A 26,253-nucleotide genomic window follows, 5' to 3' on the forward strand; every position below is an offset into this window, starting at 1 on the left:
AAATAAGGAGATGTTGCACTAAGTTTAGGGCTTTTTTACAGTTTTATGCAATTATGTGCAAACTGTTAGATTCAGTGATAAGAGGTAGATTTCGCCCTTATAATGATCCACTGTATGATCTTTGCTTTATACAGCAAATACAGCTTTATACATACAAAAACCAGTGGGTGCTGGTGCATTTTACAAGACAAGAGAAAAAATACTCGTGTTTTTCCATGGAATTAAAAGAACCCATAGTAACACCTCTGTTTCAGTTCTGACAATTAAGAACTTTTAGTTTACACAGTGATTTTCTTTCTATAAACATTATAGATCACAATGGAAGGGTTGCATAAGAAAAAGGTATAAATATATGATTTAATAAAAATCCAAAATATTATAAATCTATACACTAGATAATAATAAGTCTACACAGTTCTGAGTTCTGGGTTTATATCAGTTCTAGTTCTACATAGATGCTGAAGCATCTTCAGTAAGCCATAAACCAGATATGAACTCACACATGAAACCATTTTTTAGTCAAAAAGTGAAATAGTAGAGTAAAACAGTAGATGTAACTAAATCTAATGTCTATCCAACAGATCTCTAGAAAGTGCATACCTTTAGAAAGGCACAAAATAATCGCACATGTAGGAAAAATACTGGTGATTTTACAAGAGTAAACATATTTGTACCCCTACATGCAGCAGATTAGAACAATAGTTTCTGTCAGTCCTTATTTTCCCCATGCCAGACTGGTGTGCAAGCCCTGAAAATGCTCTCTGCCTGTTAACAGCACACTTTTCAGTGCAATGCACACAAAACCCCTCTCTTCCATCAACATAGATACTGGCATAACAAGAACAGGAGAAACATAGTGCAGTGGCCTGAGAAGAATTGCTTTAGTAGCTAATAAACTATTAATAAACTAGGGCAAGTATTTGTCACAAGCTGAATAAAATGACTGGAATATTGCCATACAATGCAAATAGGAATCTGCAGTCTGAGTGGTTTTGATCCACTGGTATGTATGAAATTTAGTCTGGACAGAGTTTCCACAGCAAGCTGAGGTTCAGCTATACTGAGTACAAGAGTGTCGAAGCTGCAGAATGCAAGACCTGATAATAAACAGTTACAGAACCAAGAGAAAGTAACTTTTAAAATGCATAGTTAATGCAGTGGTGGCTGTATCCTAGGGGCTTTAGTGGCATGTAGCTGTTCACACGTGGTTATCTAACCTGAAATACTACAAAAGCATAAGGTCAATAGCTTAGGAATTATCCTTTAAGAAACACTGCTTTAAGTGCATTAACAACTGTATTACTAAAATCTGGTGCAAATCATTTTGGTGTAATGACAGTTTATCATGTGTTATCAACTGTTTTTTGCAGCTAATTTTTCCTTATTCTTGAGATACACATAGGTAGATTCAGAAAAATAAATAAGTAAACATGGTATTTTGGCACTTAATGGTATTTTTTAATTTGATATAGTGCTAAGATTCATCTCAAAACTAGAACTCAGACAAATATTTTAAAATGCATTGGTCATATGCAAGATTGCTGATAAATACATCTAAACCCATACTATAAAGATCAATAAGAAAAAAAAATATTAATCTTTTACCCAGAAATATTTCAGTGCTTTTGTATTTTAATCATGGAGAGACGCCTGAAATTCTTCAGACAAAAAGCAGACATATTCTTACTGTAATGGAGTGACCCACCCAAAGTATCCTTTCCTTGTTTGAATGCTGACAAATCTTTTCACAAACGCTTTGTTTCTAATCCGCTGCATGGCATTACATAGAGTCTCTCCTTCTGCAAATACTCACCATGAGGCAAGTACTCAGATTAGTATTTTTTCTTGATTGTTAGCATATTGCTCAAGCCTGAACTTGAGTAGATGGATTTAATCTGCCTTGGTATCTAACTTTTATTAGCACTAATAATTATTCCAAAATCTGTAAAGAAAATTTGGAGCACTAAGAAATGCATCCTTTTACATCAAAGCAAGCAGCTTTTCTTATTTTGTGTTCACATCTAGTGTAAAATGAAAAGAACTCTGAGAATTTTAATTTGGAGACAATTGTGAATTTATGACGTTCTCATGTGTTTGGAATTCTAAAAACTTTTCTAAAATGTATTGCCATGACTCATTTTAAGAAACATTTTTTGTGGTCTTTTTAGAAACGGAGCAATGAAATCTTGTGCAAAAGTACAAAGCCTTAACAATACATTATTAGTGTATATTACTTAACTAACGCTACGCTTCAGTTCATGACAAAATTGGGGATTGGATAGCACAGAAAGGGAATGGATGTGAAAGGCCTTATCAAAACTTCATTACCTTAAGTTTCCTTCTTGTAGCTTCCAGAGAGGTAGCATGACCAAACAGCTATTCCTCTACACACATTAAAAAAACAAAAACAAAAAACAAAAAACAAAAAACAAAACAAAACCCATCACAAAAATTAGTAGATTTGTTGTTGACTTGCATTTAAATGCATTATTTGTACAGCTGGAGTTACACTAACCCAGACAAGGCACTGCAGTCCAATCTAACAAAATGTTCTTCTGGAAGAGTTTGTTTTACCTGCGGTCCCAGAAAAGAAATGGAAAATATATCATGAGGCTATAGTCAAAACAACTTGTTCACTTTGTCTTTCAGAGATTCTTACATTGATTTTCCTTTGATCCAAACACTGTCTATAATTAAATATTCTTAACTGTATTAGTAAACTGAAAATGAGGTTCTCCAAACAGAACGCTTCTGAACTGTGAGTACTAAATGTACCAATAAAATTATTTGCAAACTGACATCTGAATAATTCTTCTGCTTAACATGAACTTGCGCAAGTTTTCTAGATAGATGAACATGCTCTTATCTTACAACTGCTCTTCCTCTTCATTGTAAATTACAGCACTTGAACCTCATGTAGTTTCTCCTGAGAGTACAGATATTCTACAGTTTTTCCAAGAATGATCCTGAGTAGATTTTTCTCTGCTTTTCACAGAAATATGGCAGTATACACTTTCACTATTAATAAAGTGTCCTTGGCAATGCAGAGCACATCATAAACAAGATAAGTTTCTGTTTCTAAGAACTTAAAATTCTGGGAAGATATTAAACAGATATTGCATAGGTATGACAAAGTTATTGCAACTTGCTTTTTAATTATTATTTTTTCATCTAATTTTCTGACAAGACATCAGCTACATGGATATTGTTGGCAAACTGGAGGCTGAAAGAGCTAGTACTGATGAAAGATTGAAAAAGAGAAGTAAGTCTTGTGAAAAACATGCCACAAAGCATAATGATTCACAGGCAGTAAACTCCATCCTGATACTGCAGTTGCATCAGCTACCTGTGAGACAAGAACAAAATGGAACATATTCCAATGCACAGCATATTTTAGCTGCCAGATCTACCACTTATACTTTTAGTGTAGTAATTTAAGACAGAGGAAGAGCAGATTTATTAAAGAGCCATGAAAGAGAAAGTGAGAAGTTTCAATGTTAGAAAGAAGATCAAGGGCTCCTTGTGGCCTCAACTACAGTGATTAACTGATTAGAGGAAAATGGAAGAAAATCGGGTTTAAAAATTCACTTGCAGCAGTTCGAAATCCAGCTCCAAGCAACTAACAAATTTTACAGTGCCTTTCCGAGTATTTCTCTTCAAAAGACACATCACAGAGGTATGGACACATATACACTGAAACAGAATGTGAATTGTCTGCTTGTGCTCTCATTGAGGTGTTTAAAGGATAATTCAGCCATTGTTAATCTATAATGGGAAAATAAGAGTGCAAACTAAGTAACCAAAATTACCTATTGAGCTCCTTTCCTAAGGATTTGTTTATGCTTTCTCATCTTGCTTAAATTGTTTTATATAGACAATTCTTTTTTATTCCAGTTCATATCTTAGCCCACTGTAACTAATTCTTCGTCTCATAAACCCTTTCTTTACCTTCATTAGTGTTATGACTTTTAGCTCATATATTTTGACAGTCTCTTTTTTCTCCTCTGCTTCTCTCTTCAATCTATCTCCTTTTTTACCTTCTGGTTTTGTAGAAGTTTTATATTTACCTATGCTGAATAAGTACGAAATTCAAGGTGAAACCTCAAGATAATGTCAGAATTTTACTTAGTTTTGAAATTGTAAATCTTTCCTGGCAAAGTTAGGAAAAGAATAGTTTTATGCAAAGCCTATCCTGAGCAAAATAACTGTGAATTTATGTTGGTTGTGAAAGATTAAATACTGTCTCCCACATACTGCAAAACTTCTGTGTCAGTGAATTTTGGCAAGCTAGCTAAACAAGAAAGAGTAGCAATATTTTCATTTTTCAAACAGAATTTATAACTTGAGCCACATGTAACTTGTTTTTCAGGGAAAAAAATTATAAGGAATAAATACTAACTCTAACTTCGACCACTGTCTCCTCCCTTTGACTCATCTTTGCTTTCTCCACAACCTGCTGATCTCCAGGTAAATTTTAGTTTACTATTATCACCATCACAGAATACAACTTTGGGTTAATATCCAGGTAATGTGTAATTCATAGAAATATTTAAGTAGTATAAGCATAATTATTGTGTATAGAATATTGTGCATTCTCATTACCAAAGCAGTATGCCAGAGGATACGTATTTGATAAACCTCAGCAGAATGTTGAAAAATGCAGTAAAATGTTATAAACATGTACTGATTTCTCCTGGCAATAAGAAATGCTGATGTTCTCAGCTCTTGTATCCCTAATTACACGGAGTGACAGAACCAAGGTGTTTCTTAAATTACTCTGCTATCTAATAAATGAAGCAGTCAAACCATAATAGATCTCATTTTATTTTAAAACTTTAAAAAGATATTAAACTCCTCAAAGTCTTGTTTTAAAACCTGAATTTTGAAAAACAGAGATCCTTCATAATTTTCAGCAAAAGTTTTATTCTACATTGGGATTTAATTCTGAGTCCTAGAGCCCCAGAGCACATGTATGTATAGATCTACAATATGGTTAAAGTTCAATTCTCATTAGAAGCACCAGCCTCTGACAGAATCCACAGAAACTTCCCTGAAATTTGCAAAGAAAGAGAGTCTTGCTTCATGTTAGTTGTTTGCTTGTTTAAGTTAAACTAAAGAGTTGGAAAATAAAGGAGTTGGAAATCCATCAAAATTCTCCACTGGCATTACAATACAGGGAAAAAAGTGTAACAGTTGACTTCATAATGTTGTGTGGTGAGTCACTGTGCCGAGTTGGTTTTTGTTTTTTCTTATTTTAAATAATTCATATGCCTACTGTCAGTATGGTTCTTTCTTAGTATTTCCCATTCCACTTCAGATATTATAAAGTTGAGGGTTTTTTTACCACAAGATTGCTTACCTGTATGGGTGGTTTTAGCCAACTCTGTGGGAACTTTCTGGGGAAAATCATAGTAAAAGCAAGTTGGGGAAGGGGTGGTGCAGGATGACACAAATGAACTCTTATTGATTTCGTATTAGTTTTACATCAGTTTAATTGTAACTTCAGTAGATATCGTTTTGAATTCTTCTACTAATAGCAGGTTTCAAATCATGTTCCAGCAGTTTACTACCATGATGTATGGAAAAGGCACAATGGCTCCCGAGAGAGAGGGGTTTTCTTATTTTCACAGCAGAGATCTCAAGGCCTGATACATCCTACACTGAAAACTATGAAAGTAAATCTTTCAAAAACACAGTAGTTATGCTGATTAATGTCAAATACTAACATTAAGAATAATAAAGACTGATATAAGGAAATTAAGGAATATACATTCAGAAAACTATTTTTATATATCAAATCGAGGTAGATTAAATATACTTCTGACTTCTTTTTCTTTATACATGTACAATAACTTTTTTGGATGCTCTTTGAAACTTTAAAAGTAGAAAGAGTATTATTTTCACATGTGAGGCTTTTATAACCGAAGAATACAGTCACTACACACAGGCGTATAAAGCACATATAATAATTATGTAAAATCAATCAAGCTTGTCTAAATCTTGGCTTTGAAGCAAAGTTCATGAAGGAAATGTTGAAAATTACTTGTCAGTAATTGTTGCTAACAATGCAGGTTAATAACTAGTGTTGGGTCTGATTCTGATCTAACCCTGACTAGTTTTGCACTTGCATGAACTCTATTGATTTGCGACAAATTATTCATGATGTTCACAGATAAGAGCTTTTATCTGTGACCTGTGGCATAAAATCTGCCTCCTTATTCATAACCAATTATTGGAGGAAACTTCAAACTATTTTGTTACTTATTACTTGCTCTCATTTGACCTATGTATTGAAAAAAGTGTTTAAAAATTTTAGTTTAATTTTTAACAGGTAAAACAGGAATAGACTTGTTGTTCTGACTCATGCAATATGAGTCTTAATGTTACAATTCTGAAACAGAGAATAGAGATAAGAATAACAGTATCACAAAAAAATATTCTAAATACAAAAGTTATTCTATGCTGCTGACTGAAGCTATAGACTACAAAACTGTACTCATTTATTAGCTAAGATGTTGTGATAATACTGTTCATTTACCAGTTCTCATTTTTGCAGCCCAGATATTCATTCCAAATTTCTGAAAGCAGTATTGCAAAGGAAATAGAAATATCCATTAACTTTTAAAAAGCAATAGACCATTCTTAATGTTTTAATTAAATAATGTCTCGTTAATATGAAAACTAGCTTAGGTTGAGTGAAAAAAGTACTTTCATCAGTCCTAATTTATGAATAGACTTTTTCTATAACCTTAATTTTACAAATACTTGATGTCATGTTTGAATAATAAAGAGGAATAGATAGAATGGAAAAAATTCTACTGATAAAAGTGAAATACAGTGCACATACAGACCTTTACAAGTCACAGTTACATTATTTAGTATGGTTTATCCAAGTTTTGTGTGAATTTCATTCATCTCCAGAAATACAGAAAAAAAATTTGATGCATCAGACTATAATGAGTTCTTTTTATTGGGATTTTTTTATTGTCTTCTGCTCAATAACTATCATGTCTTTTACTTTTGTCTAATTTTTTTTATGATAAATTCAAAAGGAAAGAAAACCAAGTCATTTCAATTTAAGGAAAAGGAATATATCATGTTATCAAATATTCTTGCAACTTTTAGGAAATGCTGTAATGCTGAAATAGCTACTGTTTAGTTTTTTAATTTGTATTACACAGAAAATTGCTTCCTCTGGCTATAATAGGTTCTATGGCTGTTTTGAAAAATGGTGTTGATAATTCTTTAAACACTGCTCTCTCTCTCATTGTCCCACAATATATATAGTTCTTTTAACATTTTGTTATTTTTTTCTTTGATGCTATTTTTATTATTGCATTTTTGTCATTATTTTATATGCAAATTGCCCTATTTACAAAAATAAAACATTTTTCCCCACAATCAGTACACAGTATATGAAGCAATGTTACAGAAAATATAGACCACAAAGAGTAAATGTCCATGTACCAGAAAGAGCAATGTGTTTTCTAAAAATATCTCTGTTATCATAGAATCATCATAGAACTGTAAAATCATGGAAAGGTTTGGGTTGGAAGGGACCTTAAGATCATCTAGCTCCAATCCCCTGCCTTGGACAGGGACATCTCCCACTAGATCCGGTTGCTCAAAGCCTCATCCAACCTGGCCTTATATTTCCAGGGATGGGACAGCTACAGCTTCTCTGGGCAACCTCTTCTAGTGCCTCACCACACATACAATAAAGAATTTCTTCCTTACAACTATTTAAATCTACCCTCTTCCAGTTTAAAGCCATTACACATTGTCCTGTCACTAAATGACCTTGTATAAAGTCCCTGTCCAGATTTCTTGTAGGCCCCCTTTAGCTACTAGAAGGCTGCTAGAAGGTCTTTCCAGAGCCGCCTTCTCTCCAGGCTGAACAACCCCAGCTCTCTCAGCCTGGCTTCACAGGAGAGGTGCTCCATCCCTCTGATCATCTTCATGGCCCTCTTCTGGACCCACTCAAGCAGGTCCACATCCCTCTTTTGTTGGGCCCCCAGAGCTGGATGCAGTACTGCATGTGGGATCTTAGGAGAGTAACAGGAGAAAATCAACTCCAATGACCTGCTGGTCATGCTGCTTTTGATGCAGCCCAGCATGTGGTTGGGTTTCTAGGCTGCAAGCGCACACTGCTGGCTTATGTTGAGCTTCTTTTCAACCAGCACCCTCAAGTCCTTCTCCTCAGGGCTGCTCTCAGTCCATTCTTTGTCCAGCCTGGATTTGTGCTTTGGATTTCCCTGACCCAGAGCAGGACCTTGCACTTGGCCTTGTTCATCTTCGTGAGGTTGTCATTGAGCTACCTCTCAAACCTGACAGGGTCCCTTTGGATGGCATCCCTTCCCTCCAGCATGTCAACTACACTACACAGCTTGGTGTTGTTGGCAAACTTGCTGAAGGCTCACTCAATCCCGCTGTTCATATCAGTGACAAAAATGTTGAATAACACTGGTTCCAATACCAATCCCTGAGGAGCTCCCCTCACCCCTGGTCTCCACTTGGGAATCAAGCCTTTGACCACAACATTTTCAGCGTGACCATCTAGCCAATTCCTTGTCCACCATGTGGTCCATCTATTAAATCCATTCCTCTCCAGTTAGAGACAAAGATGCTGTCCTGGACTGTGTCAAATACTTTGCAGAAGTGCACTTTTAAGCTGATGTACATGTTTCTAATAAAGCATTTTGCTTCAGATAAACTGGGACAGATTTTAAATAAATATTCCTGGGCTTCCAGTCAATCTTTTAAAGAACAAAGACTCTTCAGCAAGAGAATGTGTTTACCTTCTGAGGGACTGCTATCCACAAAAGGATATTATTAAGCCTTATTTACAGTCCAGAGCAATATAAGAGATCACAAATGATAGATAGGAAACCCTCTTTCTATGTTGGAGGAATAAACCAAAATGAGGTCATCTCACCTGGCAGTACCTATCCCCAGTAAGGTACTTGTATCAGAGGCAGGTGAGTAGATTTCCTCTATAGCCATGAAAAATACTTATGCACCTATCAGTACTGTTTACTAGGATGCTGAGCAGTTTTAGATACCTCCTTTGGGGTGAGAGGATCTGTGCTTTAAAATACCCTCTTTCTAACCACTGTTCATAGAGAATTGCTCAGACATAGATAGCTGTATGCGTGTGATACAAATCTGTTGAAACACGTCCTATTCCATTGGGCTGATCATGACATACCATGTTGTCTCACCACATCAAAGTCAGTGAGTGGAAGTATGGCTGGTTTTCTAAAGGTGGTTTCTGACAGGCTTTCTTCAGCAAACTTGCTTTGCAGAGTTTACAAATTAACCTTAGTACACCTTTTGTGTTTTGCACTGTCGTCCATGCAGCCATGAGTAGGGAGTTTGGGCTTACCATTCTGAGCCCTAGGCTTCCTTTCTGGGTCCTCTGCTCTCTCTAGTTCTGTTATCATACTCTGTTCTCTGTTGTGAAAAGATTTCTGGTGAAAAGGTGAAATTACGATGAATGTTTTTTGCAAAGTTATGTGTTCAGCCTACAGTTGTTCAGAGAGTGCCTGATCTGCATACAAAAGCAGATGAAATTATCTTGCTCCACTCGCAGGTGAGGCAGTGTGTGAATGAAAGATCCTGCTTTGGTTGCACAGGCTTCTATGTAGGAACAGGGGAAACAGTTATTTTTCCCTCTCTGCAGAAAGTGTCTTGGGACAAGAGTGTCATTATGGATTTAGCAGATAATAAGCGTCATGATAGCATCCACAGTCATCCCAAACACTGATATCAAGAAGTTATTCAATACCTTTCAATACCAAGATTAGTAACAATAGTTTTTCTGCTTTTTGCTCTGCCTCTGCCCTTCTTAAAGTGACTCAACAAAAGTTAAACCTGGTTATTACTGGAGCAAAAGTCCTTGCATGAATCACCTAAACAGTAGCTAGTATTATGATGTGTGTTCAGACTTGTTTGTGGAAGTATTTTGAAGAAATTTCTTCTGGGACATTTCTTTATACATTGTTATTATCCATGTAGGAAAAGGGAAAGATTTTTTTACTGAGTTCAAATTTCAGACTCAAATAAATGGTTACTCATGTCAGCTGCCTCACTCCACAAGTTTACACCTCACAGAAATTTTATAATTCTGGTGCCTTTGACACTTCCATCTTCCACTTTTAACTTAATGCCTGTTTCTCTCAGTACTAGCAGGGGATCTGTAAGAATGACTGAATAACTTTTTGTACAACTGTGCTTTAAGGAAGTACTTCAGATAATCAGGATTTTTAGTAGCAGTAATGTCTCAATCAAGATTTTTCAAGTAATTTTTTATTATAAGTTTTTATAAAGTGTGAACATGTGCTTCAGCATTAAAAACTGCCTAAATTCAACACAGATGATACAACACAGCTACCAAACTGTGGACCACAGCAGCTTATTCTGTTCATCTCCTATTCCAGGGAAATTTGGATAACAATACCCTCAATCACCATGGAAGTTTATGCACATTAAGTGTTTCTAATTAGAGCAATTTAAAACTTTTCAAAGTTACTTAATGGTTATGTCATCTCTAGAAGGCACAATAGTTAATGGAGTTCAAGGAGTGATTTTGATAGATCATCAGGTACCAAAGATACGTAATTTAGACATTCCCAGAGTTGTAAATGACAACAAACAAAAGTAGAGAACACCTTACTGTCTGTTTACCTGTAATAAAATACTTGAACTGTCCTACATTTGAGATGGTCCAAGCTAAATATATGCAGTCTTATCTGATCTGAATAGCTTTGAGCATGTCTAGTACAAGATAATGGTTAGATTTCTTTAATGATTAAATATGTTTTTTGAAGGGCAAGGCCTGCTTTCTGTAGGAACCTGTGGACCAGAATTTCTTACTACTGTGACTGTAATCTCAGTATTGTACAAAGAGTAAGTCACCTGTCCCCTGTTGCTGGAGAATGGAGACACACAGACCATGGGAAATGGGAAGATAGTTTGGCAGCCATTCAAAGAAAAAAAAAAAAAACAGAACAAAACAAAACAAAGCAACCCAACAGTTTCTAGCCCTTAAAAAAGTCAAAATAACTTCCGTATAAGACATAAGTCTATGCTATCAGAAGAATCTTCTTCCGTGACATAAAGTAAATATTTCTCTATTAAATGCAGGAAGGAGAATTTCTGTAACAAATATATGGCTTTCAGACTGCATTAACATAGCATACACTAACATAAAACTGACAAGTAGAATCATAACTCTTCTGGTCACGTCATTTCCTTCGACATAAACATCAAGAGCCATCAAGTGTTTTGAAACCACTGATATGACTCTAGTTAGGCGACATAGGATCTATAGGAGTCTCCTGACTGACATCTCAGGGCAGCTAAGAAAGACCAAGCATTTCCAGTTGTGCTAGTATTGCCTTTAGGAAAGACAATCCAGTCACAGGTTATCTCAAGCTGGTTCTTGTGACACACTGGTTTCATTAGATGGATTGCCAGCTAGCCCAATTAAAAGCTCTGCTTTTGTCTTTGTGCTGCTGGCTATTAAATTGCATCTCGTGTAATGAATATGGGGCTGGAATGAATCATAACAATACAGACCTAGACTACAATGAACCAATCAGAAAGCAAGTATTGACAACATTGGCAATATCCCACTGTATGATCACATCTAAGGAGAAAGGTTACGTGTATTCTGGAATGCTGTATTTGCTTAGCTTTTTTTTTTTTTTTTAAATCAGTCTTTGTGAAGAAACACTTGAATGAATGATTTACAGCTTCTTGTAGCACGAAACTTTCATTTAACTTACTGCACAATGACATAAGTTCATCCAGCCCTCAATCTTGTGTTTTAGCACCACCAATGTTATGCAGCAAGGCATCTCACAGCTTAATTATAGCTTGCATATTGAACCTTTCATTTTTTTCCTTTTTGATCTTGTATTTAATAGGGAATTCAGTAGGCTTAAAGTAGGAGAAATGTTATGCATTAAAGTGTGAAAAACACTATCATATAGTTACAAAACATACCATGTAGTTCTCCAAGGTGGGAGAACAAGTAGCTAAGATTCATTCTTTAGCAGTGAAAAAAAAAACCAAGTAGCAATCAAATCATCCACCCGAAGAAAGGAAGGAAAAGAATAGATAAAATCTAAAATTTTCCAAGAAAATATTAACAAGACTGGAATGCATCTTTATTTAGGTGAAATGTGTAACATTAGTGATGCAGGATGGGGGAAAAAGTAGCAGAGAGAAAATAGCGAGAAACAGTAATAAACAGGAACATGGGACATAAGGAAAAGGAAAGAATTTCTAGGCTAGGCTAAAGGAATCCTAGGCTGAAAGTGAATAGGAAAGCTACTAGATAAGAAACAATTGGGATGGTCAGAAACAGCTAGCCTAAGCAATAGTTAGAATTTCCTAGCAAAAGGGAGGGGAGCCAGGCATTCATAGATAGGAGAACACAGAGAAGTTAAAGGAGTTATTGACATGAATAGTAATTCTTGGAGCAAGTCTCAGCAGACAAGGCCTGACAAGCAGATTGGATGAGCAGATTGCTCAAGATAGCTAGTAATCTTTTTAAGAAATGAGACCTTTTAACAATACACAGGGTTTAAAGAGGAAAGAAAGGACTCACAGGAAAGTGTGGTAGTGAAGGTGATTCACGCAATCCAAGAGTGAAAGAAGGAAACAGCAAGTTAAAAAAGAGGGTAAAGTGTGCGTTAAATGGATGAGTGGGTGTGGAAAATAGAACAGTGATTACCAACATGTTTGGAAAAGTTTAAACTTTTCATCTAGGGTAATACCTCATCTAAGCAGATTTCAGGCTGTCAGTATAGTCATAGGAACAGGGTAAATACCACCATTTTCCAAAGAAGTGGTCATAATTCACTTCTGCTTAATCATTAAAAAAACAAAACAAAACAAAACAGAATCTGGAATGCAATAGTTCCTAAATATGAGAATGTGTTTAGAATACTCCTGCTTGGGAGAAAGAGGTTTTGTTTTGCTTGAAACCAGACAATTCCACTGATCTCTGTCTTTCAGTTCCAGCTAAATTCTGTTTAGAGTTAGATAAATCTGAGCAATTAATAGGTGAATTAACTAGAGGCAAACTCCTTCCTAGTTAATGGAGAAATGAGTGGCAGGAAGATTATTAGAGTAGACTTTAGTGTTGAAATCAGAAAATTACATGTAATTTAAAAAAATGGGAAGAAAGAAATGAAAATGACAAAATATTGCTATGTGAAGATAGCACTGAAAAGCTATATTTCAAATAAAAGTGAACAAACTGTATTTAGACATTGCCTTTTTTCATGAAACTCAAATGCATTATCTGAAGCAGGCAAACATTGTAACCCAAAATGTTAAAGTCTGAAAGTGTTGTTCACAAAACATTTAAATATACCATTTGACACTGTTATGTCTTGAACCAGATAGCTGAGGCCTAACAGCTGAAGGATGCATCCGAAAGGAAGCAACTGAGGTGGTAGTTTTGGATACCATGGTGTTCCAGTGATAGGAGTGGGTGCCCTTCTTCATTAATGTGACCGGGTGAATGATTGAAACTTGTTCATGTCCACATGGCTCCTTACATCTCACTGAGAGACAACTGTCACAAGAATAGAATTCTGCCTTATCCAGAAATTACTTAGACTTCTCTAAGGGCCAGAAATTGTTGCTCCAACCATATGTCCAAACACACACACACACACACACACACACACACAGATCAATTATAATTAAAACACGCTTTTTAATTCAAACAGTATGTTACATGTAACATGCATTGTAAAATTAATCTTGTGATGTGTCCTGTATCATCATGAGTTAAAAGCAACACAGTGTCCATTGCCAGATGGTTTAGATGATGACTGATACATGAATTAACTGAATACAGTGAGTTGTGTTCACACAATTGTGTTAAGTGTTAATTAAAACACAATTTAAAAATAAAGATCTGTGTAGTCTCAATGAAAGCAATAAGATCATTTCTATATTTCTATGGCACAAATTCATTATGCATGTATCAGAAGCTTGGCATATAAAAAAAAAGCTAATTCAGTCCCAGTTTGTTCTGTGATACCATTCATTAGAAAAGGTAGGACTTAGTAAAAAAAAGAAGTTTCTTGTCCCTTATAAATGATTTGTCAATACCAGAGACATGTTTCTCATTTAATGGTTAGAACTGGGCATGTATGCACCAGGTTCCACCCTGAGTAGAAAAGTCCTGTCTTCTAAATAATTTGTTTTGAAAGACAACAGACTCAGATTTTACGATTTCTTCCTACCTTCACATTTCTTGAAAAACATGATGGATTTTGTATCACCGTGGTCACCCCTTATCTTGTGATCTACAAACCAAGTATTAATTACAGGAATTATAAAGTACTCTGCACATATTAAAATGTAAAAGCGTAACCTAAGTTGGCTTGTTTTTTTTAGTGACTGCTTTCCAGCTCTGGGAATTATTCTTGCCAACTCTGCAGTGAGAAGGGCTTAGTTTCTTTCCAGAGCTAAGAACTCTGTCTTTACCTTCAGAGCTGCCTCCAAGTACATGAAGAACTTCACTTAAAATCTGGGGACTCACCTGCTGAGAGAAAGCGATTTTACAGGTAAGGTGAGGAGGCCTTAAACTGTGCTCCCCAGTAAGAATTTGTAGTGTCTGGCTAAGCAGATTGTTTTAGCAACATTTGCTTCATCGAGGTCTCATCTCAGGGAAAAAGCTGTTGCTTTTGGTTTAAAATATGTAGTGTCATTTTCTCTTTGCAATGAGTCCTTTCATCCAATCATATTCTTGCATGCAAATATGTCATAGCTGGGTACATATAAAAAAGCACAAGTAAAGCTAGGAGCTCAGTCGGGACAAAAATCACTTCACTTCCCTCATACCTTGTTTCACCTGTGTTTCAGGAGCGTCCTCAGACTCCACAACTGAAAATATGAAGAAGCAAGGTTCAGAGAGCAGCCCTGCTCCAGTTTTGCCAGCGCTGCCAGAGCCAATCAAAGATCTGAAAATTAAGTACACCAAGGTTAGTAGTGTTTATGTTTCTTAATTTTTCTTATGCATTCAGCTCAGACAGTAGGATGTGCGAATTTCAACCTTATATGAACCATGGAAGCAGCAGTAAATCAGTGCTTAAAATGTTTATTCTAACCTTCCTCCGATATTATGCATATTAGCAATTACTGTTCAGTGATCTTTTTAACCTTTCAGAAAACATGCAAGTGTGATAGAATCATTTCATATCTCACTCGGGGGGTGTGTTGTTTTTCTCCTGAAACAAACTTTCTGCAGCGAAAACCTTCCTAGAAAGTATAAAGGGATCAAAGAAGGAAAAGTTTCTATTATTTTATTGCTTTTCTGACAGTAAGAACAAAATAAATGTTAGTGTGTAGCATTGTTTTACAATCAGATCTAAATCATTATACCAAATAAGTTTATGTAGAATGGGATATGTGAAAATTAAACTAAAAGAAAATGCATTCCACTCACATGTTTTTTTTCTAGAGATACTGAATCCGGTTTTCAGCTTAAACAAGTAACTATCAATGAAACAGCTAAAGTCTCCCATCACTAATTATTCGGTATTACCATAAAGTTTTTGTAGTAGCAAATTCTTTCCATATGCAGTTAGAAATACACAGATAAAGAAGGTCTGAATCCAGACTCGTGTTCCTAGCTTGAAAAGGCATTTTGCCTGGTTTATATCAGATATCTGCAAGAACTTTGATCAAACTGTTGGCAGAAAATACTGAAACTCGGCCCTCTGAAAATTTAGGTAAAACAATTGATCAGACTGGAACTCTTCCCTTTTGTGACTCCTCAGTTACTGTTCATTTGTTTTTCTCATTAACATTGCAATGGAAATAAATTTTGTTTACTAGAATCACTGCTTATTTTCTTTCCCAAAGGCAAGGTGTTCAGGGATCATCTAGATTAGTCCTTTAGAATTCCATTCTATCCTACTTTTTTCATGGGAAAAACCTAACCAGATTTCAAAGCACGTCTTTCATGAATAAAACACACAGGATCTTACTTTGTAAATATTTAACAGGCTAGGAAAGCTATGTAGTACTTCCATGTGATAGGTCTCTACTGCTCTTCCTGTCTTATAAATAAATAAATAAATAAAAGCTTAATTCGGAGAATATACTTTTGTACCTGAGTCATACCTAGGTCACAGTGGTGTTCCAAAAACTACAGCACTGTTTGTTTGACTTTTTTATTTTTCCAAACGAAAACAACTCATATGAACAAAGTGCCAGCTCAGAATTCTGATATAACTAAACATGCAAGACATAAAGTCCTCCAAATATTTCTATCCTTCTAAAACATGTAGTTAGCAAAAGCCTATTACATTCATATGACAAGCAGCCACAAGACATCCAGCTGAAAAATCTACAATGTGCAATTGATAGCGTCACATAGCAAGTGCATGTTCCTTTTGTCTTCACAATAGATACCAATTTTTTTAAATACAAAGTGTAACTGTGCAGAAACGCAATGCAATTTTTTGCAGAAGTGTGTACCTACAAGTGGTCAAATCCAACACACCCCCTGTGAGCAGTCATCCCACAATTTCATAGTCTTTCCAATCTCATCTTCTTACCCACCCTGTTCTCTCCTGTCTCATACAAGTTAGAATGTGGGGTGTGGGATTGTTTTGGCTAGTTATGTTGAAAGGATCAAGATGGAGGAAGATGTAATTACTGCTGATGTGTTAACCTTTCTGTCTGAACCACCTTGGATATCAGCAGATCCCTCAGTTTTGGAAACTCAGTTTTCATTGTTTCTTCCAATGCGTAACATCAACAGCCAGTACACAGCGATCTGAAATAAGGTCTGCAGGAGATGTCCAAAAGACATTCCCCTTTACTTAACACTCTTGATATTTTATTTTCTATGAGGGGAGTGTCATTCTGGGCCTTTACAGACATCATTTAACAAAGTATTTCCGCATCTCCATGGATCTATAGATTTCCATATCCATACGTATGGTTTAGGTTATGCCTTCCACATATAACATAAAACTAAGGCACTCTTCAGGTAATTTGCATTTCAATAATTAAATTGAATGCATTTTAAATGGTTAAAATGGCTTGGATGTTGAACCACAAAGTGATCTTGAAGTAGTTTCTTGTCTGAATCTCCTTTATTCTGATGAACTGAATTGAACTGAATGAGTGTTGGTAGCTGGCTAAAAATGTATTAGTAAATATTTTACTTAGTCAACACTGAGGAATTAGGCAATGATTGTTTGGCAAATGATTTCTATCGTAATGCTTTCACATGCACTAAGCCCTATGGTGCTCCTTTAATCAGAGAAACTCAGATCAGTTAATTATTAGGCTGTCAAATTACATGAGGAGGAGAAAACAGCAGCGCATTCTCTCACCAAGATGCACATGGAATATCAGAAAATGTGGAAAGGTTCACACTTGGAGTGAAGAAAAATTGTAGCTGAGTATCGCATATGATGCAATCACTAGCTTCACAAGCAAAACAGGGCGGGGGAGGAAGAAGGAAGTTACATGAAATATTAGCCAATTATCAACTTTTTGTAAGTAAAAACCTAGGAAAAGGAAGAGATTTTATAGCAGGGATTCTGTATTGATATACCTGTTTAAAGCTTAAAATGGCAGTCTTTAGTAGTTCCTTAAATAATTTCACGTATTTTAACTGTATTGCCTAAAATACACAGTGAGACTTCATGACATATTTTGGATGACTAAATCAGAACTTATAGCACAAGAAACAAGCCTCCTCTTGGGCTACAAATCTCCTTTAGGTTTAGATCTAACTGTAAGAATTATTTCCATTTTCAAACTCATGAATACCTGAATGACTCTTATGATCTGCTAGAGCAAGTGTGAATAGGTGCCAACAATCACTTCACCTGAGTGGTGTTGAATTGCCTCCAGCATGCAGGAGCCTAGCTCTAGCCATGGTGCCTCTTCACTCTTCCTGGCCTCTAAGAAAACGTTAGTAGGGTCATTCCCTGGTTTACTGTCTGCACTAGAAAGCTTGTTAGCAGTCAGCTGAGCAGCCAAGCAGCTGTTGAAATTTGGTGATGGCTTTTGGCTCTGTCAAACAGGCAGCTGGGCTCATTTGTAGAGCCTTGTTGAGAAAAACTTTATCATAGGAAGAGTTATAGACTATCATGGGGCAGATTTATGGTGGGAAGAAGTTACGCTTTTTTCTTGTGCCATAAATTTAGAAGAGTGTCTGATATCTAAAGAGAATATAGCTTAAACATTTCTGTATTTGTAAAGCTGCCTTTCGCAGCTGAATCTGGGATAGTCCACATTTCAGACAGGTCTATTACTTTCCTTGACTACATCTCTGCAGTATGGATTACAGTTTATAACAATAATAGTGAATTACATGAAAATTCTCTGACAAATAATTTTATAGACAGATACAGAATATGGGTTCATGCAACATCAGAAATTAAGTATTTTCTTCTTTAAACACACTTTTAAGTCACTGCTACAGAAACACTGAGGCTTGAAACCCCCTACAGACTTTTCACAGTATTGATCGCACAAAAGAGGTCTTTTGCATTTAGGTATGGCAAACAAGCAGAAAAAAATGTAAGTTGCCAGTGGAGTTCTGACTAACAGACAAAATACTGTACATGACCCCCCAGCATTAAATGGGCATGGCTGAATGCACAGTTATGAGTGCAGCTGCCTGCAATGTATGTAACACAGTTTACATGGAGACTTTCAACTTTTTCCTAATCTTTCCTGTCTTTCATACCTGCATATATAAGACTGCCATCTAACTTATGAAAAACATCTGGATAGTTTGATTTATATAGTCCTGATACAAAGATGTGTATATATTTAATAGAGTAAGGTTATGTTTTGGATGGGAATGGTATTAGAAACATTAATAAGAAAGATACTCTAAACCAATATTATGGGTGATATTGGTTGGTGAAATAAATGTAGTATTTAAACAAATACTTTAAATCTTCCAAAAATGGTATGTTTTGCTATTATTCCTTTCTCAGGCAGATATGAATTTGGCATACTGTAACATCATAGCAGTGTTATGTTAATATTTACCTTGTACTTTGTCTCTTTTCTTGGCAATGAAGCTAGTTACTAAAGATGGCTTTTTCATATTAACCATTTAGCTGCTGCCTTTGTCCTTTCACTATAGTCAGAATTTTTCTGCTGATATTCCTATGATCAACTTCATCATATGTCTGAAATCTCCTAGGACCTAGGTATTTATTTCCCTGACAGCTTTTGTTAAATCAAGAATTCTCTGGTCAGTCCTGATGGCTGGAGGAAACAGTGACACTCTACACATGGTACTCATATGGAAGCAAGCTGAAACACAGGGATATATTAATAAAAAGTTGTTATCACGTATCTTTAGACATAACATTTTTATTAATGTTAATAGTTATTACCAAACTATTAAGCAATAATTAACAACAGTCAGTGTAAGTAGTTTTGATACTGAAAGCTGTCATGTTTTCATAACATGGTTGTGGTGGTAAATTTTAAATCCCAGGTCTGGGTGGCAAAGAGCATTTGCCCTTCAGTTTTGGTGCCCTGATTTTGTCCTGTCCTGAATCAACTGTCATTTGCTTTGATTTGCCTGCCACAAAGTATTTTCTAGTTTTCTATTTAAATGCTCCTGTTACTCTGAACAGCAACAGTAGGTCTTTTATCCTAATTGAGAGGGAAAAAAAGACACATTTTTTCTGCTTGTTGGCCTCACAGCTAATCTCCAGTGACTATAGGTGGGGCAAGACCCCATGACCCAAAAAATCGGCACAGTTTGAACTCAAAATACCTGATACAGTCAGTCAGAGCCTTCCATGCTCTTGATGCCAAACATGACCAAGATCTCATATGTCTGGCAGCAACACAGCAGTACTAGGAAAGAACAAAAAGAGAAAGCACCAGGCAAGCAGTAGTAGGAAGGTGGGCTCAGGCACTGGCAGGGCAGCATGAGGGGGTGACCCCCATTCAACACTGATCCAAACCCAGAAATTGCAGAGATGGTTAGACAGAGGATGACAGGTACTTTTAACATTGGACTATATACTTTATCATGCCCACTTTAAAAAACAGCCTACACTACATGTGGTAGCAGCACAGACATCTTTTCTCAACATCTGTGCCATGTATCAGATTTTTTCCAATTACGTTTTCCTTTCTCTCTCTTTCTGATATTTTCCCTACACGTTTGAAAAATATTGATTTTTCAGGAACAGTTGGAAAATCAGTCTAATTTCTACAGATTCCATCAACAGTCTTATTTGGTAACCAAAAACCTAGACACACAGAGGACTGTTCACTCCTAAAGCCCTCTTTGGACATAGTTTTAAGGGGTATATAGTACAACTGAAATGAGAGCTTGCAAGAGAAGGAAAGTGACATGTCAAACAGACAACAAAATTAGTAGTAAAAATAAAGCAGACATAGTGGGAATTTTGTACTGTCTCTGGAGAAAGTATTCTTGTATGACACTGATGTAATGTAGCCTTTATAAGGATTTCAGACATTTAAGTACATATTCAGCTGTAACAGTACCTTTGTCAATTCCTTATTCCCATGCGCAAGGGACTATGTTTGAATTTCTGGGGTTGTTACACCACAAAGGGTTATGGCTCATAAAAGCTCATTAAGGGAATCAAAAATGACCACCTTGCTTTGTTAAGGTCTGTTCTAAGTGCACCAGCAATGTTACAATCAAGACTTGATGGTATTCGTTCCTGCCATGCAAAAGAAATTCATTATACAATGTGCTTTCGGTCAGCATAAAAGTCTGATCTTTGAATAAGGACACAGTTCCTTACACATATTAAATGAACTGTGGGTATCAGTTTCACTGCTGCTGGGTAAACTGTGGTGTAGGCTGTAGTTGCTGTGCATTATTTGTTCTTTCGTGCTTCTCAATTGCTAGCTATATGTTTGGTACTCTATAACAGTTGGAATAGAAAGATATTATAAAAACATAGGATTTTATAGCAAGATTAAGGAACACACAATTTTATTTATTTTATTTTCTTGGTGCTAATATTAGTCTTTTTCTAGTCCCTGTCAAGTAAAAGTCAGGTTAAAACAGCTAAATAAGCAATACATGGTGGCCTCATTGTTGTGGTATATGGATGTTCCACATAAAAGCAACAGATTAGTAAAGGGGGTTTGATGACGTTTGGGAGGATGGAAAATCAAGAGTGGTAGTGTCTGCTGAGGGAAATAAATGTAGAGACATAACAGAGACCCTTAGAATTGGAATGAAGTGTGAAAAAACTACTAAAATGGACAGAAGTTATATTGATTCGATGTAATACCCACTGCGGTTCAAACAATAACAGCCAGACATTGGAAGTAATAGTCAGAATAACAAGAGTATGTTTGCATTTATGCCTAAAAGTTGAATAGGAGGCAGGACAGTGTCACCAATGTCATGGTTACAAAAAATTTGAAAGCTCTGACCATTAAATTGGAGGTAATCAGGCTATTGATAGGAATTATTGAATAAATAATGAATAACATCAAACAGTTAGGAACTTCTTAAACAGAAGATAGCCATACTGATTGTAGCAGTGACGGTGCTGGGATTTTTTTAGTCTTGACTTTAATTTCAGAAAAATGGTTATTTTTTGTTGGGATTTTCTTTTTTGGCAGGAAGGAGTAAAGAGATATCAAAACAAAGCTTAATAAACTAATTCTCCAATATACTACATGTATTTTATGTAGTAAAGCCAAGAATTTGGTTTACTTCTACTGGGGCACATAACAGACATGCTCTCCATCATTACCAACCCTATGAACATTGGAAACCAGTGTAGTTTAAGGTAGAATATTAAGGGCTGTACTTCCCCTGTACATCACAGACTTCAGTTTGAGAGCAGAAGGCTACCGTTGTAGCAGTATCTTTTTATGGTATAAAACAAAGTGAAGATATCTCATAGAGAGATAAAGTTTGCCTTTCCAAAGGAAACCAGTTTTTAAAAGGTGTTTCTGGTTAAGTGTGTATATGAGTTTTCATGTCTTCAGAATACCATAAGAAACAGCTATTCAATTTTTAATTCAGGTAACTATCAATCAGGCAGCTGTCTGATATGAAATATAGATTTATTCATTAAAAGAGGTAACAGACAATGTTACTATTATTGTTACACTATTTCTTCCTCTGCAGATATTTATTAACAATGAGTGGCATGATTCAGTCAGTGGCAAAAAATTTGAAGTCTTTAACCCTGCAAATGAAGAGAAAATCTGTGAAGTTGAAGAAGGTGACAAGGTAAAGTTTTCTTTCTTGATCTTAACCCTAGCTTTAAATTTAATTTAACATCTTAAAAGCAAGAAGGCAAAAGACCATCTGTGTTGATGTAAAACACAGCCTCAGAGATGTACCTACTTCATGCCATATACCTTCTCCTGCAGACATAATTCTTAGCTTTTTTACTAAGCTTTAGTATTACTTGTAAACAGACACTGAAAAACTGCTTTACTTTTACGATTTTATTCATATAAGGAAAGTTTGAATAATTTTTTTTTGTTATTTTTTTTAATAACATTTATCCTTTCTTATATTTGATCAGTAACATCTAATAATTTAGCTGGAGTTTTTTGTTATTTTTCCGGGGCTTTTTCTTACACAGTGATGTAATCTGTCCATTACACATTTAAATAAGGCTTTTATTATAGATTAAAATATAAAGAAATATTAAAAAAATACGTTTTCCCACACAGACTCTATAAGGATGATCTTCTCAGTATTGCCCCTTCATATATTTGTCTCTGTGAAAAATGTATTGAACGTGGTTCTAAAAACACCTGAAACTGAAAGTAAACTATCACATGGACAGTAATTCTACCAAAACCAGTTTCTTTACGTCATGGTGAATTGGTGAATTTTAAGCAGTGGACTACAAAAATTGTTGACTCATATCCCACTAGAAATGTATGCAGTTTTGATACAAAATGATATGTCTTCTGCCTCTTCTCTGTTCAGCATTCAAAACCAAACTACATTGCAAATCATGTTGGGCCGACATTTGATCATCCTCAAATTAGATTACTCATGACCTGCAACTGTTCACTTACCATTCAGAACTTTTGTAACCTTCATTCCTTACAAGTAATCTAACAACTCCTTAAATAAAGAGATAATACTGTTCGACACACAGGTTTGCTTTCCAATAATTTTGCAAACTAATGTGTAATGACAACTACTATTAACTGAATTGCCAAGTGAAATGTACAAATCTAGTAAATTACACAGTCATTGTGAACCTAATATTCTAGAGCCTAGTCTTTAGATAATGAGCCAAGAGATTCGAGGAATTTAATTTGTGTGTACAATGGGGTTGACAAAGAGTTGTACACTGCCTTGCAGTGGTATTTAAAAAAAGCAAGTGGAGATTAGAAAACACAGACACATCTGTGGGTGGGAACTGTTTTCCTTTCAGTTTGGTGGCTCTTTCAAGCTACATTTGCTAATCCTGAAGGCCTCTGGTAATAATAAAGCAGCTCAACAAATGGTCAGTGGGACGTAAAGTAAATGTACTTCTGCAAAAATTCTAAATTAGCTCTGAAAGGAGTTATCAAGTTTTAAACTCATGGTGTAGATGTGCCCAAATTTTCATACAGCTGAAGAACATCTTTTTTCCTTGATTTTCATTCAGAGGCCTATATTAGCTTTATATTATTTATATTGGGTTTAATTATTTCTGTACTTGCAGTACAAAGAGCACAGGGCACTGTATCAAGTCTTAATTTGCATCATTCTCAAGATTTCCCTTGTTCTTTTCCAGCAAAGGCCAACGCATATCCCCCAAAGACATATTGCAAAGCTGTAGAATATTTATGATAAAAAGAGATGAGAAAATAGTAGAATGAAATAAATAGCAATTTTCTGGGTCACACATAGGTGATGAGGTATTTCACGACACTGTGATAGATTCTGAAGAAAAGCAATTCTTTTTAATCTCATAGATTGCAGCAACGATTGCAGCACCCTGATGTATGTGACTGGTCAGTTTTACCCACTAGTAATGACTATTACTATTTGTGGAGAACCTATTTGTGGTTCTATAGGGGTTTTTTGGACAATTTGTGGAGAATCTTCCTATCTTTTCCCAGACTTCTGGAAAGAATTCTGGGAAGTTCTGTGGACCTCTCCTGCCTAGCAGGTCTGTGCTGGACTTTCTAAGCCACTTACCCCGCACCTGGCTTTTAAAAATTAGTTGTCATCTACCAACATCAGTTAAAGATTCAAGATCTGGTTCGCAGTTAGCACAACTGACGTGGGTGCTGACTTCGTCAAATTTGCTGACATATTCAACATTTATAGTGATTTCCCTGGAGGACACTCTAGCAACCAGCAGTATAAAAAAAAGTTCAAAAGAAATCCTTCACATAACGCATGGAAATTGCTCACAGAAATGTGCCATGTATAGTTTCCTCTTTTTTTTTTTTTTTTGTTTTAACTTTCTAACAAAGAAAAACAGAATAAACCTCCTTTTTATATAATTTTTTTTTCTGGAAAAAAAAATACAGAAATTGTGAAATATAGAATCTTTCCAAGTGCAAAAATCCTTTTCTCAAGAGATGTTTAACTAGTTTTTTTTGTTTCCTGGAATACACTTGCACAGAAAAGAGTTTTCTATTATTCATTGTGAATTTTCCTTCTATAGCAAAATCCAAATGGCAAATCATAAATTAAGCTATAAAAAACATTAATGAACTGACACATTAGCTTGCGTATTGCAAAGACCATGCTTAGACTTTGAAATACATAGTCTTAACTTTTAAACCTCATCAATTAGTCAATTGTTTAAATTATTTTAAATAGAAATGTTCCTTAAAGCTTTCTATACCAAATGCATTGATTTGTTTTCCTCAATTCTAAATTGGTGTTTAGTTTATGAATCATCCTAAAGAACAGATTTTTCTAACTTGGTCTTCATCACACCACCACTTTTAGGTAAAGCTGAGTATTTAAATATGTAACCTACAGGTTTGGGCATCTCTTTGTTCATAGAAAAGATTTGATCATCAATGTAATTGGTGAGTATATCCCTAATTACAGACACTAGCAAGTGGGTGATTTGAAAATCTAAATTTTAAAAATAGAGATCCTTAGTGTGTTTTTATTTTAGAAGCTTTGAGAACCCATCTGGTTTTCATACATCTTTGCGTTGCTGAAATTATAGCAGAAGTGTTTGAATGAAAATAACCCATATATTTAATATTATTGTACTTGACAGATTCAATTATTGATTATAAAAGTTTCTCTGTTTTCCCCACAGGCAGATGTAGACAAGGCTGTTAAAGCAGCTAGAAAAGCTTTTGAGCTTGGGTCACCCTGGCGTACAATGGATGCTTCAGAGCGAGGAAGGCTCTTGAATAAACTAGCTGACTTAGTTGAAAGAGATCGGGTGATTTTAGCTGTGAGTATGATACATGAGCAAAAAGACTGGGAGAAAAGCCTATGTCTTATTCTTAAAGAAAGATATAAGCAAATATAACTGCTAAATCCTTGGAGTCGGGATGTCTCAATTCTTGTTTTTCATCTGTGTTGTAAATGGACCTCAATAAATTGGCTTACACTCTGGTCTATTAGCACCCCACATCCAAAAATTACTCGAGTATTTGATTAACTTCAAGGTGATATTTTAGCCACCTACAACTGATGCAAGATCAATTACTGATTCTTAAAGACATATTAACATGGACCACATACTTAACACATCTAAAACAAAGCCTGAACTAAGGCCTGAACTCAAAGCCTGACCCAGCACTTTCAGATGATATAGGCCGGAACTAGGAGAAATTTTGAATTTCAAGGCCACGCATTTTGTTGTCATTGGTCCTTTATTAAGTCCTGCTAACAACTGGCAATGAGCAGAAAGCCTTAACCAGAATCAAAGGCAGCAATGGATTATTTCCTAGTAGGAAGAACATGGGTGGTGAGGAATGATGCCCTGTCATTACCAGTTACTGTGTATCAGACATTTTGCCGTTCTTAACAGCAGACACATGAGGTATAGCACCACCACCTACTGATTGTGCATTATGGAAGAAAGAAGATTTAAAATAGAAATTGATATCAAATTTTTTGATAGTGTAGTATTCCCCCCACCCTTCTTTGAAACCCCACGTTTAAGACATCACCATTAAGGTGATGTCTTTGGTACTTCAAGCACTCTCTGAAGATGAAACTTAGTTTTCTGCCAACAGTGTCAAAGATTTGAGAGAGCAGGAGGAGTACCCAGCCTTCAGGATCAT

At 35.7% G+C, this 26,253-nt stretch overlaps 1 protein-coding gene across 1 annotated transcript in view; it reads left to right on the plus strand.

The window, feature by feature from the left end:
• The first annotated feature begins 14,843 nt into the window (after positions 1-14,843).
• Positions 14,844-26,253, plus strand: part of ALDH1A1 (aldehyde dehydrogenase 1 family member A1) — a 35,974-nt gene continuing 24,564 nt past the window's right edge. Inside the window, exons 1-3 of the mRNA XM_057425813.1 lie at positions 14,844-15,011; positions 22,157-22,261; positions 25,275-25,415. Coding sequence (XP_057281796.1) covers positions 14,922-15,011; positions 22,157-22,261; positions 25,275-25,415 — 336 coding nt within the window. The 5' untranslated portion in view covers positions 14,844-14,921. The remainder of the gene's footprint in view (positions 15,012-22,156; positions 22,262-25,274; positions 25,416-26,253) is intronic.

The sequence above is a fragment of the Pezoporus wallicus genome, unplaced genomic scaffold (genome assembly GCF_028554395.1).
Source record: "Pezoporus wallicus isolate ANWC-B61680 ecotype Strahan unplaced genomic scaffold, APGP_CSIRO_Pwel_v1 contig_7485, whole genome shotgun sequence".
NCBI lineage: Eukaryota > Metazoa > Chordata > Aves > Psittaciformes > Psittacidae > Pezoporus > Pezoporus wallicus.